Source organism: Melopsittacus undulatus, chromosome 10 (assembly GCF_012275295.1).
Source record: "Melopsittacus undulatus isolate bMelUnd1 chromosome 10, bMelUnd1.mat.Z, whole genome shotgun sequence".
NCBI lineage: Eukaryota > Metazoa > Chordata > Aves > Psittaciformes > Psittaculidae > Melopsittacus > Melopsittacus undulatus.
Genome location: NC_047536.1, coordinates 7,838,135 through 7,850,908, shown reverse-complemented (window position 1 = coordinate 7,850,908; position 12,774 = coordinate 7,838,135). Strand labels below are relative to the sequence as shown.

General features: G+C 38.1%; 1 protein-coding gene across 2 annotated transcripts in view; it reads left to right on the top strand.

Annotated features, from left to right (window-relative positions):
- TTC1 (tetratricopeptide repeat domain 1) overlaps positions 1–12,774 on the top strand; it is a 31,237-nt gene that overhangs the window by 12,059 nt on the left and 6,404 nt on the right. For both annotated transcript variants that reach the window (XM_005144977.3, XM_031045397.2), the window contains exons 3-7: positions 561–621; positions 2,381–2,493; positions 4,083–4,119; positions 5,822–5,970; positions 11,538–11,592. In XM_005144977.3, the coding sequence (XP_005145034.1) occupies positions 561–621; positions 2,381–2,493; positions 4,083–4,119; positions 5,822–5,970; positions 11,538–11,592 (415 nt within the window). The remainder of the gene's footprint in view (positions 1–560; positions 622–2,380; positions 2,494–4,082; positions 4,120–5,821; positions 5,971–11,537; positions 11,593–12,774) is intronic.

Genomic DNA, 12,774 nt, shown 5'->3' with positions numbered 1-12,774 from the left:
AAGCACAGCTCTGCTCAGCATGTGCAATTTTCAGTGTATAACAGAACAATCTTCCTGTCTCTAGGTCTGATATTTAGTCACTCACTGCATAAGAAATTTTTCAGCACAGTATCATCCATGGACCTGTTTCTAACGCAGTCAGCTCAACACGCTTTGTGCATATAACTATGAATTTCAAGGAAACCTTTAAGACTTCGTCTAAAATACATTCTACATAGTTGACCTGCTTGAATTAAATTGAGTTGGAAAAGAAGGAGCAAACAGCCAGCTAAAAAAACTAATGTATTAGTTTAAACCATGTTACTCACTGTGAATGCTCTTTCTGCATTTTGTTGTCCATGAATTGGACCTTTTAATTGCCTTGTTGTTTTGCTGCAGTGTTTCACGGATATATAAAGTGTATCATGTCACAGTGACTACAAGCAAGTGATCTTGGTGCTACTTAAAATTCTTCAGGTTCTATTTTATTCTGATTTCCATTCATACTTTATTTGGAACTGCAGCTGACCTACTTGTTCATTTCAGTTAAATATTTTGAGACATTGTCTTGTCTTTTGTAGAAAAGAAGAAAGGAGAGCACAATGCTGAAGGAGAAAGGAAATGAGCAGTTCAAGAAAGGAGGTGGGTTGAAAATCTTTTAACAACATGTGGATGTTAGAGTCTTAATTAATACTTAGGTAATGTAGAAAACTCATAGGAAGATTTCACACCTATCATTATTCAGATTTATCATCTATATCATTTTTCATCCAGCTCTAGAGAACAGGAGATAGGAGACCTCCTTAAGAGTTAAGTTGAAATCACAAAGACTTGGATTACTAAAGCAGGGTTCTCATGAAAGCTAAGTGTTTAAGAACATGATACAGAATTGACTGGTTTCCAGTGCCAGGGTTTCTTTTGCTAATCAAAAAAAAGGCCTCTTCTAGGCTCTGAGTTTTGCTGATGTGTGTGCTCAGAATTGATGCAGGACTCGGTGGTTCAGTAGCTCTCATATCTTTGTACATGTTTCTTTTTCTTCACTTGCTCTATCTGTTATACATTTTATTTGTGTGTGTGCGTGTATATGTACAGACACCTATATACACATATGTACATCTATATGTACTTCATATACATATACAGATGTGTTTATAGAGATGTACACATATGTATACATGTAACACAAATACATATATTAAAAAAATCTAGAAGTATGTACTTTTCTAGTTTATGCCAGAACTGGACGTGTTCTGAACATAACAGAAGGGTTGACCTCAGTAATAAATAACTCTACCAATACTTTTAATTAAAAAGGGGGAAGCGATTTTTGACACCTGCCTCCTTTCATTTAATGTTCTGATGGGTAGAGATTTCACAAAGAAACCAGGCAATGCAGGTTCATACTTTCTTCAGTCAGCAGGGACACAACCAAGTAACTTCACCTTTCTAGAAGTATATCCTGCTAACAAGACAGTGGCCTTTCTACTGGAGGTCTCTTACTGTGTGCTGGGGAATAATTTACCAATTCAGGCAAACATCAGAGCAGGCAGAAGGGAACTGCTCGGACCATGAAAGCAGCAAACCTGTAGTTTTGGCAGAATCATCCTGTGAAGTCTTATCCTTCACATGTAGTCTCTTCTTGACAAATTCTTTGACAGATCTTTTCAGTGTGCCTGTGCCAGCCAGAGTGCTTACTAATGAGAAATACACAACCTTTGAAGCACCTGGATGGTCACCAGCTAATGTGCACAGCAAGAATTGCTCTGTTTTGAGGCCAATGAACTTGTCAGCTGGCAGGGCGTTGTTCAGTCCGTATAGGGCCTTTTCACTCTTTACTGGAAAATGTATAACTTGATAATCCCATGTGGTTTACCACTGGTCCTTACTTTAAACTAGACTTGATGATGGATGACGATGATGATGATAATGGGTTTGTGGTGACTGACCTTGAAGTCAGTCATTGAAGCTGATGTGGCAAATGAAATATCCCTGTAGCTGCTTTGAACAGATACCAGTGCAGTGATGTTTTTCAGCACATGATTCTTTTCAGATCAAGGATATGCTTAATCTAAAGTGATTCTACCTCTAAGGCTGGTACTCAAATAGAATGAAACAATTTCAAGGATAAGAATTATATGCACATCATGCTGCACTTGTTACATTAAGCTCAGTACTATATTTCTGCTTTTACAAAGGTGTTGATTTTAAAATAATGAATTGTCATTGATCTATGTACTACTTAGTAATGTAGTTTGTCTGAGAGCCACTACCAGTTCTGCTTTAATGCTGCATCATATACTGAGAAGTGTTCCCAAAGAAATCTTAACCATGTGGTTCATTGACTGTACTGGAATTTGAAATAAATGGTCTGTTTTAGTCTTTTTTGCTGTTGCATCTGCAGACTTTGGAGAGGCAGAAGACTCTTACACGAAGGCTCTGCAGATTTGTCCAGCCTGCTTCCAAAAAGATAGGGCTGTTTTATTTTCAAACAGAGCTGCTGCAAAAATGAAACAGGTGAATATTTTTTTTTTATTTTATGAAACACCATATATTGATTATCTGACAAATGCAATCATGAAATCATTAGGGGTGTATGAAGGAGGGCAAAGAATAAAGCTGTTTGCTCAGTCTGTCATGCTCCCAGTAGAAATGCTCTTGATTTTACTGAGGATGAGTACAAACCTGTTCCAGTTACCACTGGAACAGCTGTTCAAAGTTGCTCTGGTGCATTATGTTTAAAACACTAATTTTGCTTTCATTTGCTCTGTTTTAATGAAATTCAGAGTTCATGTCTACAAGCATGTTCAGTGTGTGCAGACCATGTATTAAATTGTTTAGAATTATAGCTAGTTAGTGGTTTGTTGTTGTTTTTTTTTCCTAAAAGCCTGGATTGTCATATACTTACCATTATTTAATTTCCTCAAGTGCTTTGAGGCATAAGCAGCACTTCCTAACTTTGTTAATTGGCTTTATTAATTCAGTTAGTCTGCTTCCTACACAGTTCCTTTATAACAGGTCAGACCTATGTAGTAGCACATGGTCTTGGTAGAATGGCTATGGCTTTCTTGCCGTGTTTTTTATTCCATGACCAGGGACAAGGAAAAAAATGGAATAAACTTTAAAGTGAGAAACCTCCCCATAATCCAGATGTTAACTATTCATATCACTGGGAAAATAATCCAATAGTCCCCAAAGGAACCCAAGGTGACAGAAGAACTGTGCATGTACTAGTGTATCTCACCAGTGTTGGTCAGTGAAACTTGACAGACTGATACATTACTCTGAAAATTGATTCATGTTATTAATATTATTAATAGCTTCTCCATTAAATTTGTTCTTCCATATCTGCTGCACCGATTTGCTTTGCACTATAGTAGAAGCTTGTGAGGCAGATTTTGTTTTATGGAGAGGATAGTTCCTTGGGTGTAGAAAGATTACAGCTACTTAGATCAATGATACAAGCACAGAATAGCCTGATGTTTTATTTATATTTTTTAAGCCCTTTCAGTTTGGATGAAAATAGGATCTCTGTCTCAGCTCTTTTGCTTTCTTGCTTGTTTCATTACAAGCAGATTGTCTGGCTCTCATCTTCTAACTATGGTTGTCTGGGTGCACTAAAATCTTGTCCCTACCACTTCTGGAAGCCTCATGCATTGTCCCTATTAGCAAAAGCTGTATTAGTGCTGAAGGCAGTGTCTGCTTTCCAAATGTCTTAGCTCATACAGACAAGAATTTATCCGTGATTCTTGGGAAATGCCTATTCCAACCCCTTAATTAATTGACAAAGGTAGAAAAGCTGTAGCTCAGCTAAGCCAAGGCCTGCAGATGTGACTCAGCCTTTTGACTGGAGCCTGCTGCCGGCTGTGCAGTACAGGCAGATTAGTGGGGCAGCCCTGCAATTTGAACACTGGCAGCCTTCATAGAGAGGAAGCTAATCACTGGTAAAGAGCTTTGCATCAGAAGCAACGGTATGAAAAGGCTTGATTACATGAACACCCCAGTTTGTTTGAATGCCAAACTTTTTTGCTTGCAATTGTACGTAATCTGTTTTGCAATAATTTCCAAATAGGGGTTTAATATAGCAAAACTATTTTGTGTTCTAGGACAAGACAGAAGCTGCCCTAAGTGACTGCAGCAAAGGTATGACTTTTTTCCTATGTGCTGCTTTTGTGCCAGATCTTTCATGCATAAATTATGCCATTTAGTGCCTTACTGCAGCGCTGTAAATTTGGGCATACAGGTCTTTAAAGAATTTAAAGAAAAGCTGTGATGGGAGACACCTGAATCTAGACTTACTTATAGTATTTATTTTGTAAAATGTCTAACTTTTCTTGTCTGAAATAATTTACTTTATATTCTCTTGTGCCAATAAGGCTGCTGTTTGTGCTTCTGCATAGGAAAGTCTTTTTATTAAGGAAGTGGTTTCCTTATACCTACTATTTTAAACCTGCACCCACCTGCCATTCCCCCGCCAAATCTTCGTTTAATGCCAGATTCCAAAGAACCGTGAGGCCTTACAGAATTAAAAGTATCATCAAGTCCGTTTTATGCATGGCTTTTTCTTTATCACAAGGGCTTATGCTCTCCTTGTTCTGCATAGTTTTTTCCCTGCAACTTGTAGCTAAATCATTTCAGCTGTGCATTGTTTTATTGCTGCCACCCACTCATCCGTGCTCAAGTATTTGTTAAACTCCCTGTGACAGCTGGGGAAAATATTCCAAATCCCCAATCAGAAAACTGATCCAATGGCTGTGTGCCAGTGCTGCTTGTACAGTAAACAGGAGTTTGTACATGCTCAAAGTACTGTTGAAGGTAACAAATTCTAGCTGGCCTCTGCATTTTGGGGGTTTCCTTGTTTTGGTGGTGGTGCATTTTGAAAAACACTTCTGATTCTGTAGTGGCTGAAAGGCACTCGCTGTGCTTTGCAGCAGTGAGACTTGACCTACCAGCGCTTGACATTCCCCAGGGACTTTGCTTACAAACTGCAATGCAACACTTGGAGCACAGCAGAGCAATTCACACTAACCTGCAACTTGCTGACTGTAGCATTGTCTTTGTCCTTCCAGAAGGACTGAGCTAGAACATTTAGCTACATAATCCTAGATTTAATTGTCCCAAGAACAGTTAGTAATTATCAAATGGGCAGTCTCTCATATTCCCTCTTTCTGTGATGAAAAATGGATTAAGAAATTTTTGAGAAATTACCATTTGCAGGTTACTGTTAAGTTTAGCATTCAGTCTTAACTGCATCTGTAAACAGGGCTGCCAAGGGAATAAGGAGAGCAAAAGCTTAAATTCAGACAGTACGCCTCGCTGTTAACTTGTAGAGCTAATATAACTTGGGATTCCCAACCCAATTTTGACTGCTGGATATTAAATTCAGAAGAACAGCAGAAGTTCTCCTGGAGTTTGTCTCCACTTGAACTGAGAAAAGCAGAGAAATGCTTATTTTCCCTTCTCATCATAGGTATATTTAACTCTAGTTGTAATCTACAATATACACTTATTAAATATACAGAAGATGAAAAATATCTTACAGGTCCTTAAAATTTCTGAAGTATCAACAAAAATATAGTATTGCAAAATTAAATGTTTGGGCATTATAAATCCCTTCTATCTGTGATAGATTGTAGACTTTAAATGAAACATGATCATTTGCATTAGACTTTCACAGGCAGACGTATGCCTTTCAGAAATATTACTTAGCTTTTAAATTGACTCTCCTTGATTCTAAGCTACATTATAAAGATGACTATTAAGAATGTAATACAGACTTAAGAATTCATTTGAAGGGTGTAGACATGTTTCAAATAAAATACTGTGTTTTGTTTTTGTTTTCTAGCAGTGGAATTGGATCCTAACTATATTAGAGCTTTGCTGAGGAGAGCAGAACTGTATGAAAAAACAGAAAAACTAGATGAAGCTCTGGAAGATTATAAGGCAGTCCTAGAAAAAGACCCATCAGTTCATCAAGCCAGGGAAGCATGCATGGTAAGCCTTTTTAGTATACTCTGGCTTCACTTTAAGCCAAGGTCTTGTCTTCTTTTCCTGTGCACACACACACACCCCATTCTAGTTTTCTGACTGAGGCTGTTAATTGTATTTTTGCATGTTCTAGAAAAGGTTGCCCAAGCCACTCATGCATTTATTTTAGTAGCCATCACTTCAATATGGATCTGCAGTTTGGAGATGAGATACAATTCTTGCTGGCTGTTTAATTGTTTGAAGTCTTGTATTCAATAGAATTATTTCCCTGATTGGTAAATTTGCAGTTGAATACCCTTATGGCATAATTATAAAATAAGTACTTTCTTTTTTTTATGACTTGATTATGTACTTTTGGCAATGGACAGGATTCCATCAGTTTGTATCTACTTTAAAGTGTTGATATTTTTGTTTCTTCATTTAGCTGTTTTCTGTTCTTGTTCTTTGCTATGTCTTGTGTGTGTATTAGCCACTTAGAGATATTTTACTAATAGTGACTGAAGTCTACTATTAGTCTTCAAAAACTTAGCCTTTCACTTGAAGAGCAAGGCCCTTTATGGTTGCTAACAGCAGTCTTTCCTGAATTCAGTTACTTTGTTCATTCTTCAAAAAAAGAATTAGAAAGATCTGCAGCTCAATACCGTGTTCCAGTGTCCATTTTCACCACTTTCAATCAAATTAGAAATACTTCAGGGTTAAACATTTATTGCAGAATCTTTGCCATATCTCTGTAAGCGTAAGGAAATGCTTTAAAAGCTTCCGAATGTGTCAGCTTGGATGAAAAAAGGGTAACCCCCATACACTTCCTGAAACCCCAGTCTAACGTGTAGATAATCCCTAGTCAGTGGGGATTTAAAGCCACTGCCACAGCCTGCTGATCTGAGGTTTCAAGTAACTCTTTGTGGAACCAGCAGGAAGTGATTTTTCTAGCAACACTTAGGATGTTAATGCTCAGTGTGGAAAATAGATGTGGATTTGACAAGTTCAGAGGGTCTTTTCACAAGGGTAGCAAGAAAGAAAATTTGTTTTGTGCAGAAGGCTCCTATGACAGGCTGCTTGCTGTTCTGATGTTTGAAAAGAGGTTATGAAGGCTCTATTGAAAGCACAAATGTCCTAGAGATGTAGCTAGACAGCCTGTGGTTTTGTAGGAACACTAATGCTGATGAAAGATAGCCACTATAAGAAGTACAGTGGTGGTTACTTTATCAAAGTGGGAGCTTCAGGTCATGGTAGGTGAATGGTTTTCTGGCACCAGGAAGCCTGGAAAGAGCTGACCATCTTCTGCAGGGAAAACAACATCCAGTCTGTTCTTCACTTACATTTTATGGTAAATGGATGCTATTTTGAAATGTAATTCTTATTTGGACACACAAATCCTTATGCCAATGCCTGACTTTATATCCAGTTAAATTTTCAAAAGGTGTCATTGTTTTAGTTCAGCTTCACATCAGTGAAATCATTTGCTTCACCTGCCAACTTGTCTCTAAAACCACTTTGAATATGTTGATGCAGAAGTATAAAACACTTAGGTTTGCTTTAATTCTTCATTTGGGAAAATAAATCATTAGTAGTGATTCCTCCCTCCCTCCCCCCTCCTTTTCCCATACTGTGGTGTTAGAAGTGACAGATCAGAAATTGCTTTTATAGCGTATTAGGCAAGAAGCCTTGCCTGAAATGACTTCCTTTGGGACTGGATCAGTTGCCCTGATGGCAGAAAAATATTCTGCTTAACTGTGTAACTCCTGCTAATGGTAAGGGTTTCACAAAACAGCTAAACTGATGTACTAACTAACTGCTACTTACAAAGCTGTCCAGTTGCTTTCCTTGTGCTAGCACTGCTACTAGCTCATGTCTGGCCCTAGGGGATGGCTGGTTCTATACATGAGTCTGTCAGACAACTAGCTCTGCTAAAGAGAATAGCAAAATAACAACCAAAAAGCCCCAAAGCAAATACTTACATAGGTGGCTTTTTGCAGTCAGATAAGTCCTGCTGCAAATAATAATGAGAAGGAAGGATGTGGTCAAGGCAGTACAAGAATTAGGGCCATCCCTTTTGGCAGCACCCATTGACAAGGCTGGTTTACTGTACTGTGAAACAACCCCTGATGCTTGTTGCATGCAGCTAGTTGAGAGCAGGAGAGCACTTTATCACCTAGCTCTTGGCAGTGGCTCATTAAATGACAAACTTGTCAAACATCATTACTGCATGGGTAGTGACTGTGATGGGTCCATCACAGTCTAGAAAAGAGTATTTGCGTTGGCCTTTTTTATCATCTCCTAGCTGAGACTGGTTTATTTGGTCCAGGAATTCAGCCAATGAGTCTGCTGACTTTTCTAAAGGAAAGGAGGGGGTTTACTTTCTGTAGCTTGTAGTCCTTTTAGCATTAGATCAGCTCCAGAGTGAGACCTAGGGTAATCTAGCCAGTTACTTGGTAGAATAGTACTAGCATATAAGGAATGTGTTTTAGCAGCTCATCATACAAAGAACAGCTGTGAATATCATACAAATTGTTACGAACCACCAGTCAGACTCCACAGATTAAGACTTGACAGTGCTGTTGTTCTTCCTGGCCATCTTTCAGGGATGTTTTAGAACAATCTGTAATATAGTCTTAATTTTTATAGCTGGGAAGTACAGGCATTGACTGTTACATCTGCCTTCTGCTCCTTGACCTCATTTACTAGGAAGAGGCTTTAGGCTCACATGTGGTGCAGAATACTTTGTACAAAATGCCCTCAATTTACATTGCAGTGGGATTCTGCCCCTGGGTTGGTCCTGTTCTTTGTCAAGTTGCAGGATAGAAGCAATCTTCTGAGACTGAACCTTAAAATGCCCCTCTTAAAAAATTGTTAAGGAAATACTGACAGCTAGTTCTACACTTGTTAGAATATTCATAGTAAATCTCTAAATTCCATAATACAAAAAACCAGTTCCAGTTCTAACGCTGACTCCCATACGTGGTTAACAGCTAATGTGTAGGAGACTAAGGAGCTTTGCTTTATTGTAAGGTAAAGTGCATTGCTCTCTGCAGCGTTTCTCTGCAGCTTTTTTTCCCCCTCACTGGTAATGGAAATGGTGCATCAAGAGAATCTGCAAATTAGCTTCTTTTGCTGTTTAGAGCAAATCTCTCTCCTTCCTGTACAGAATATATGGAAAATATTTCATATGCTGCTTTAGGGAATGTCATGATCTTGCTAAATGGCAGTTTAAAAATACTAAATGCAGAGTAGTTCTTTGCTTTCATTCCTGATTTGGTAGCTTCTTTGAAATTGCAGTACTGTTTATACTGCAGGAGTACAGTGCTAGTATTTTGATTTAAATCCTGGTCTCACTTCAGTTACTTTTGACATCTTCAATGCTAAATTAAACAGTTTGAAATTGTAATGCTTTGTGGACAAATAACCCCTACTGATGCTTTCCCAGAACGTGTTTAATTACACAGGATCAATCTATATAGGATCAATCTTTAGGTTTTGTTTTTAGCAGGTGGGTAAGTGTTGTATGAATTCTAGCTTCAGCACAGTTTTTGAGGGATTGGCAGGCAAGATAAACTTATTTGCCAAAAGAAGCTGCACTTTGAGATAAGGACAGCTATTTATCTGGTGTCTATGATACTTACAGACACCTTCCTGTAGATAACTAACCCTGCAAGTACATTTCTGGAGTGAGAAATGCTGAGTCTTTCTAATGCAAGTATTGAGACAGACAAAACATGGAGTATGTATTTCAGATCAAGGATATGTATTTTCATTTCCTGCCAAAGCCTTATGTCCAAATGTGAGAGAGACATGCTATGTATGCCAAACTCATGCAAGATACAACAAATTGCACAGCCACAGTGCAAACTGAATTAGAGCCTGGGGATATTCACATGTTTTCATGCAGGCAGCTTAGGTCCAGATCTGCACCCAACTTAATGAACCCCTCTGGGTCAGCAGGATTCAGATGAAGTCTGACTGGGCTAATTAGATCTGGCTCACTGGTGGTGGTGCTGGGCCTGGCTGGTTTCAAGCTTAGCCATCCATGTATAGCTGTGTTTTATTCCTTAACACTTGTTTTTCTGTTGTTATTTTTTTCTGGGGTATACCACCTCTCTTCCCCACCACTACAGAAAATGACCAGTATTTGCCTATGTTTACCAGTGTGTCCTGTATTGAACAGGAATAGCCAGGCAGCCTTGTCCGTGGGCTTTTTCTTGAGGTGAACAACTCACTTCATTGTGGCAGTGGTATCAGAATGATAGATCTATTCATGGTGACTGGAGCTGTAAATGACAAGAAGACACAAGCTTAGGAGACTAATTCTTTAACGATGTTGAGAAGCCAGTTATCACGAGGGAAGTGTATCTGGAATGAATTGCCATAGTCTGCACTTGTAATTAGTTTACTGGTAGCACCATTACAATAGATTTGTCTTATTTGTGATGACCTCCACAAGAAGAGACTGCATAGTTATGCATATAACTGCATGCTGACCTGCCAGAATTATACAGTAATAAGCACAGTATAAAAGCTTCAAGTAGTACTGCTGAAAAATATGAGAAAGGATGTGTAAAAAGTGACTGTCATTTGTAATATATTTTGGTTTAATGTTGTATTTAACGGATGTATAGAAAATGCAAAATTTAATTATACAATGGTAAATTTAGTTATGTGACTATAAAATTCTAATTAAAAACGATCATTACAATCATACAGCAGAGCACCAGTACTGCGTAAGGCTGGAAGATGAGTCACAGCTGTTCTAGGCATAAATGGGAAGGAACTGTTAGGAACCAAACTGTTAGGAATGCATAGACCATGCAGTTATGTAATGGTCATTGGAAACATGTGTTAAGTTTGCTTGATGGTACAACAGATTTTAACACTGGTGCCAGTTTTGAGAAGGGAAAAAGCATGTTAATGAGCTGTTACTTGGACTAGTACCTTGCTCAGGACAAGGTGTTGGAGTTACCTCCCCATGATGAACTACCAGATCAAGGCTCTCATTTATAATACCCTCTCCTCCTTAGAGCTTTACTATATATTGCGTAAAATCTACTCATTGAACTGTGTCCTGAAGTTTGCAGCAAGTTACTTCAGTGATCCTCTGATAAAGTATTTGTATTCAGAAAACCTTCATGTCTTCACAGTGCAAATTTCCTTCAGTGTTATGCCACTGAGAATGGACTTTATGGATGTTTTCCTCAAATGCTGTGCCTGCATAGTCTCTACCAAATATAATGCATGCAGCTGAGGAAATAGGGCTAAAATATACTTTAATTATGTCTCTTGAATTCCGTAAGCTTTTCAGTTAAAATTCCAAACAAGCAGATCAGATCTGGTTTTCAGCAGTAAAAAATGCATGCCTGTTTGAAACCTGCACTTACAAGTTACAACTTACTGTTTATGTGAACTGATGTCATAGGATGAATTACAGGTTTCCAAAATAAGATGAAAGGGTGGTTTGACATAAGGATTTGTTTTAAGCCACAAACAGCGTATCCTGGCTATGTGCATGAAAATTCCATTAGCTTAACCTACAGAATTACTGAAAGCATGGATCTGATTCCAGTTTTTACCTCTGTCCACAGCGATTACCTAGACAAATTGAAGAGCGGAATGAGAAATTAAAGAAAGAAATGCTAGGTAAGTAGTGTGTACACATAACTTACAGAATAATCTTTACAATCTACTAGAAAAATACAAATGCACGAGTAGAATGTCTTGTAGGAAATTTAAAGAAGGTAAAGCTTTCAGGAAATACTTGTTCCGTGTTCAACAAAACTCCTGATTTCTTTTCTCTCTATTGCTTGGTTTCACCTACAGTAAGTTCCAGCCAAACAATTTGCACATACAGAAAAGGCTGATAAAGAAAGAACACTCAGGACCTTCTAAAACAAATCAATATTAACACAAGTTAAAGCAGGGGAAAATGGTTTGAAGCAGACCAACTGCTCTGCCCCTTCTCTCTGCAAGTGAAAACATTCCCATGAAAGGGATGAAACAGGGTTTTTCCTAAACCTTTGCGTAAAAGGTGTCAACCAGCTGTAATAACTGAGTGTGTTTGCTCTTTTGTCTGAAGAAATAAATTTCTTCAATAGCAATAGTTCTTCCAATAGTTCTTCCAATAGCACTTGCAGCGTATAGACCTCCAAGTCTTCATGTTTACTTTGATTTATATAGTATTTTGGTTCTATTTATTTGGAGGCTGAATTAAACCTACCCAGTGTTACAAACAGGCATCTGGCTTTGCTAGGAGTGTAGTTAGATTTCCTAACTCATTGTCACTTGACTTTTTACAACTCTATACCAAATGATACTGTTGACTGTACCTGTTTGAGGAAAATATAATTTGAGTAATACAACTCATTTGAACCTACATGCCTCCATCATCACATTCTGTGGTGTTTGTGTATATAATATCTGAACTGGATTGATGTATTTCAAAAGGCTAACTACTTAAATAAGGTTGCCCAAGCAAGTCTGGTTTTCATGTGTAATACAAAGGTTAAAACTCTTCCTTGAATCACAGACTAATGGTTTTGGGGGAAAATGTCCTGCCCAAAAGAAGACTGCTGTTGACATTGTCTGCTGTCTCCTACTTAACAGGGTTTGTTGATTCTTACGAGATCAGACACTCTATAAGCCAATCTGACAACCTGCTGCTTTTAAAACAAGTTTTTATTTTTATAGACTATTTTGATTTGTGCTGTATAGAAAATCCACACAAAAGAGCAAGGACAAAAGATAAGATAAACTAACTGTACCTAACCCATTTCATACATTGCTTGCCATAGTTACCTGTTTGCTCATTTTGCTCATTCTAGG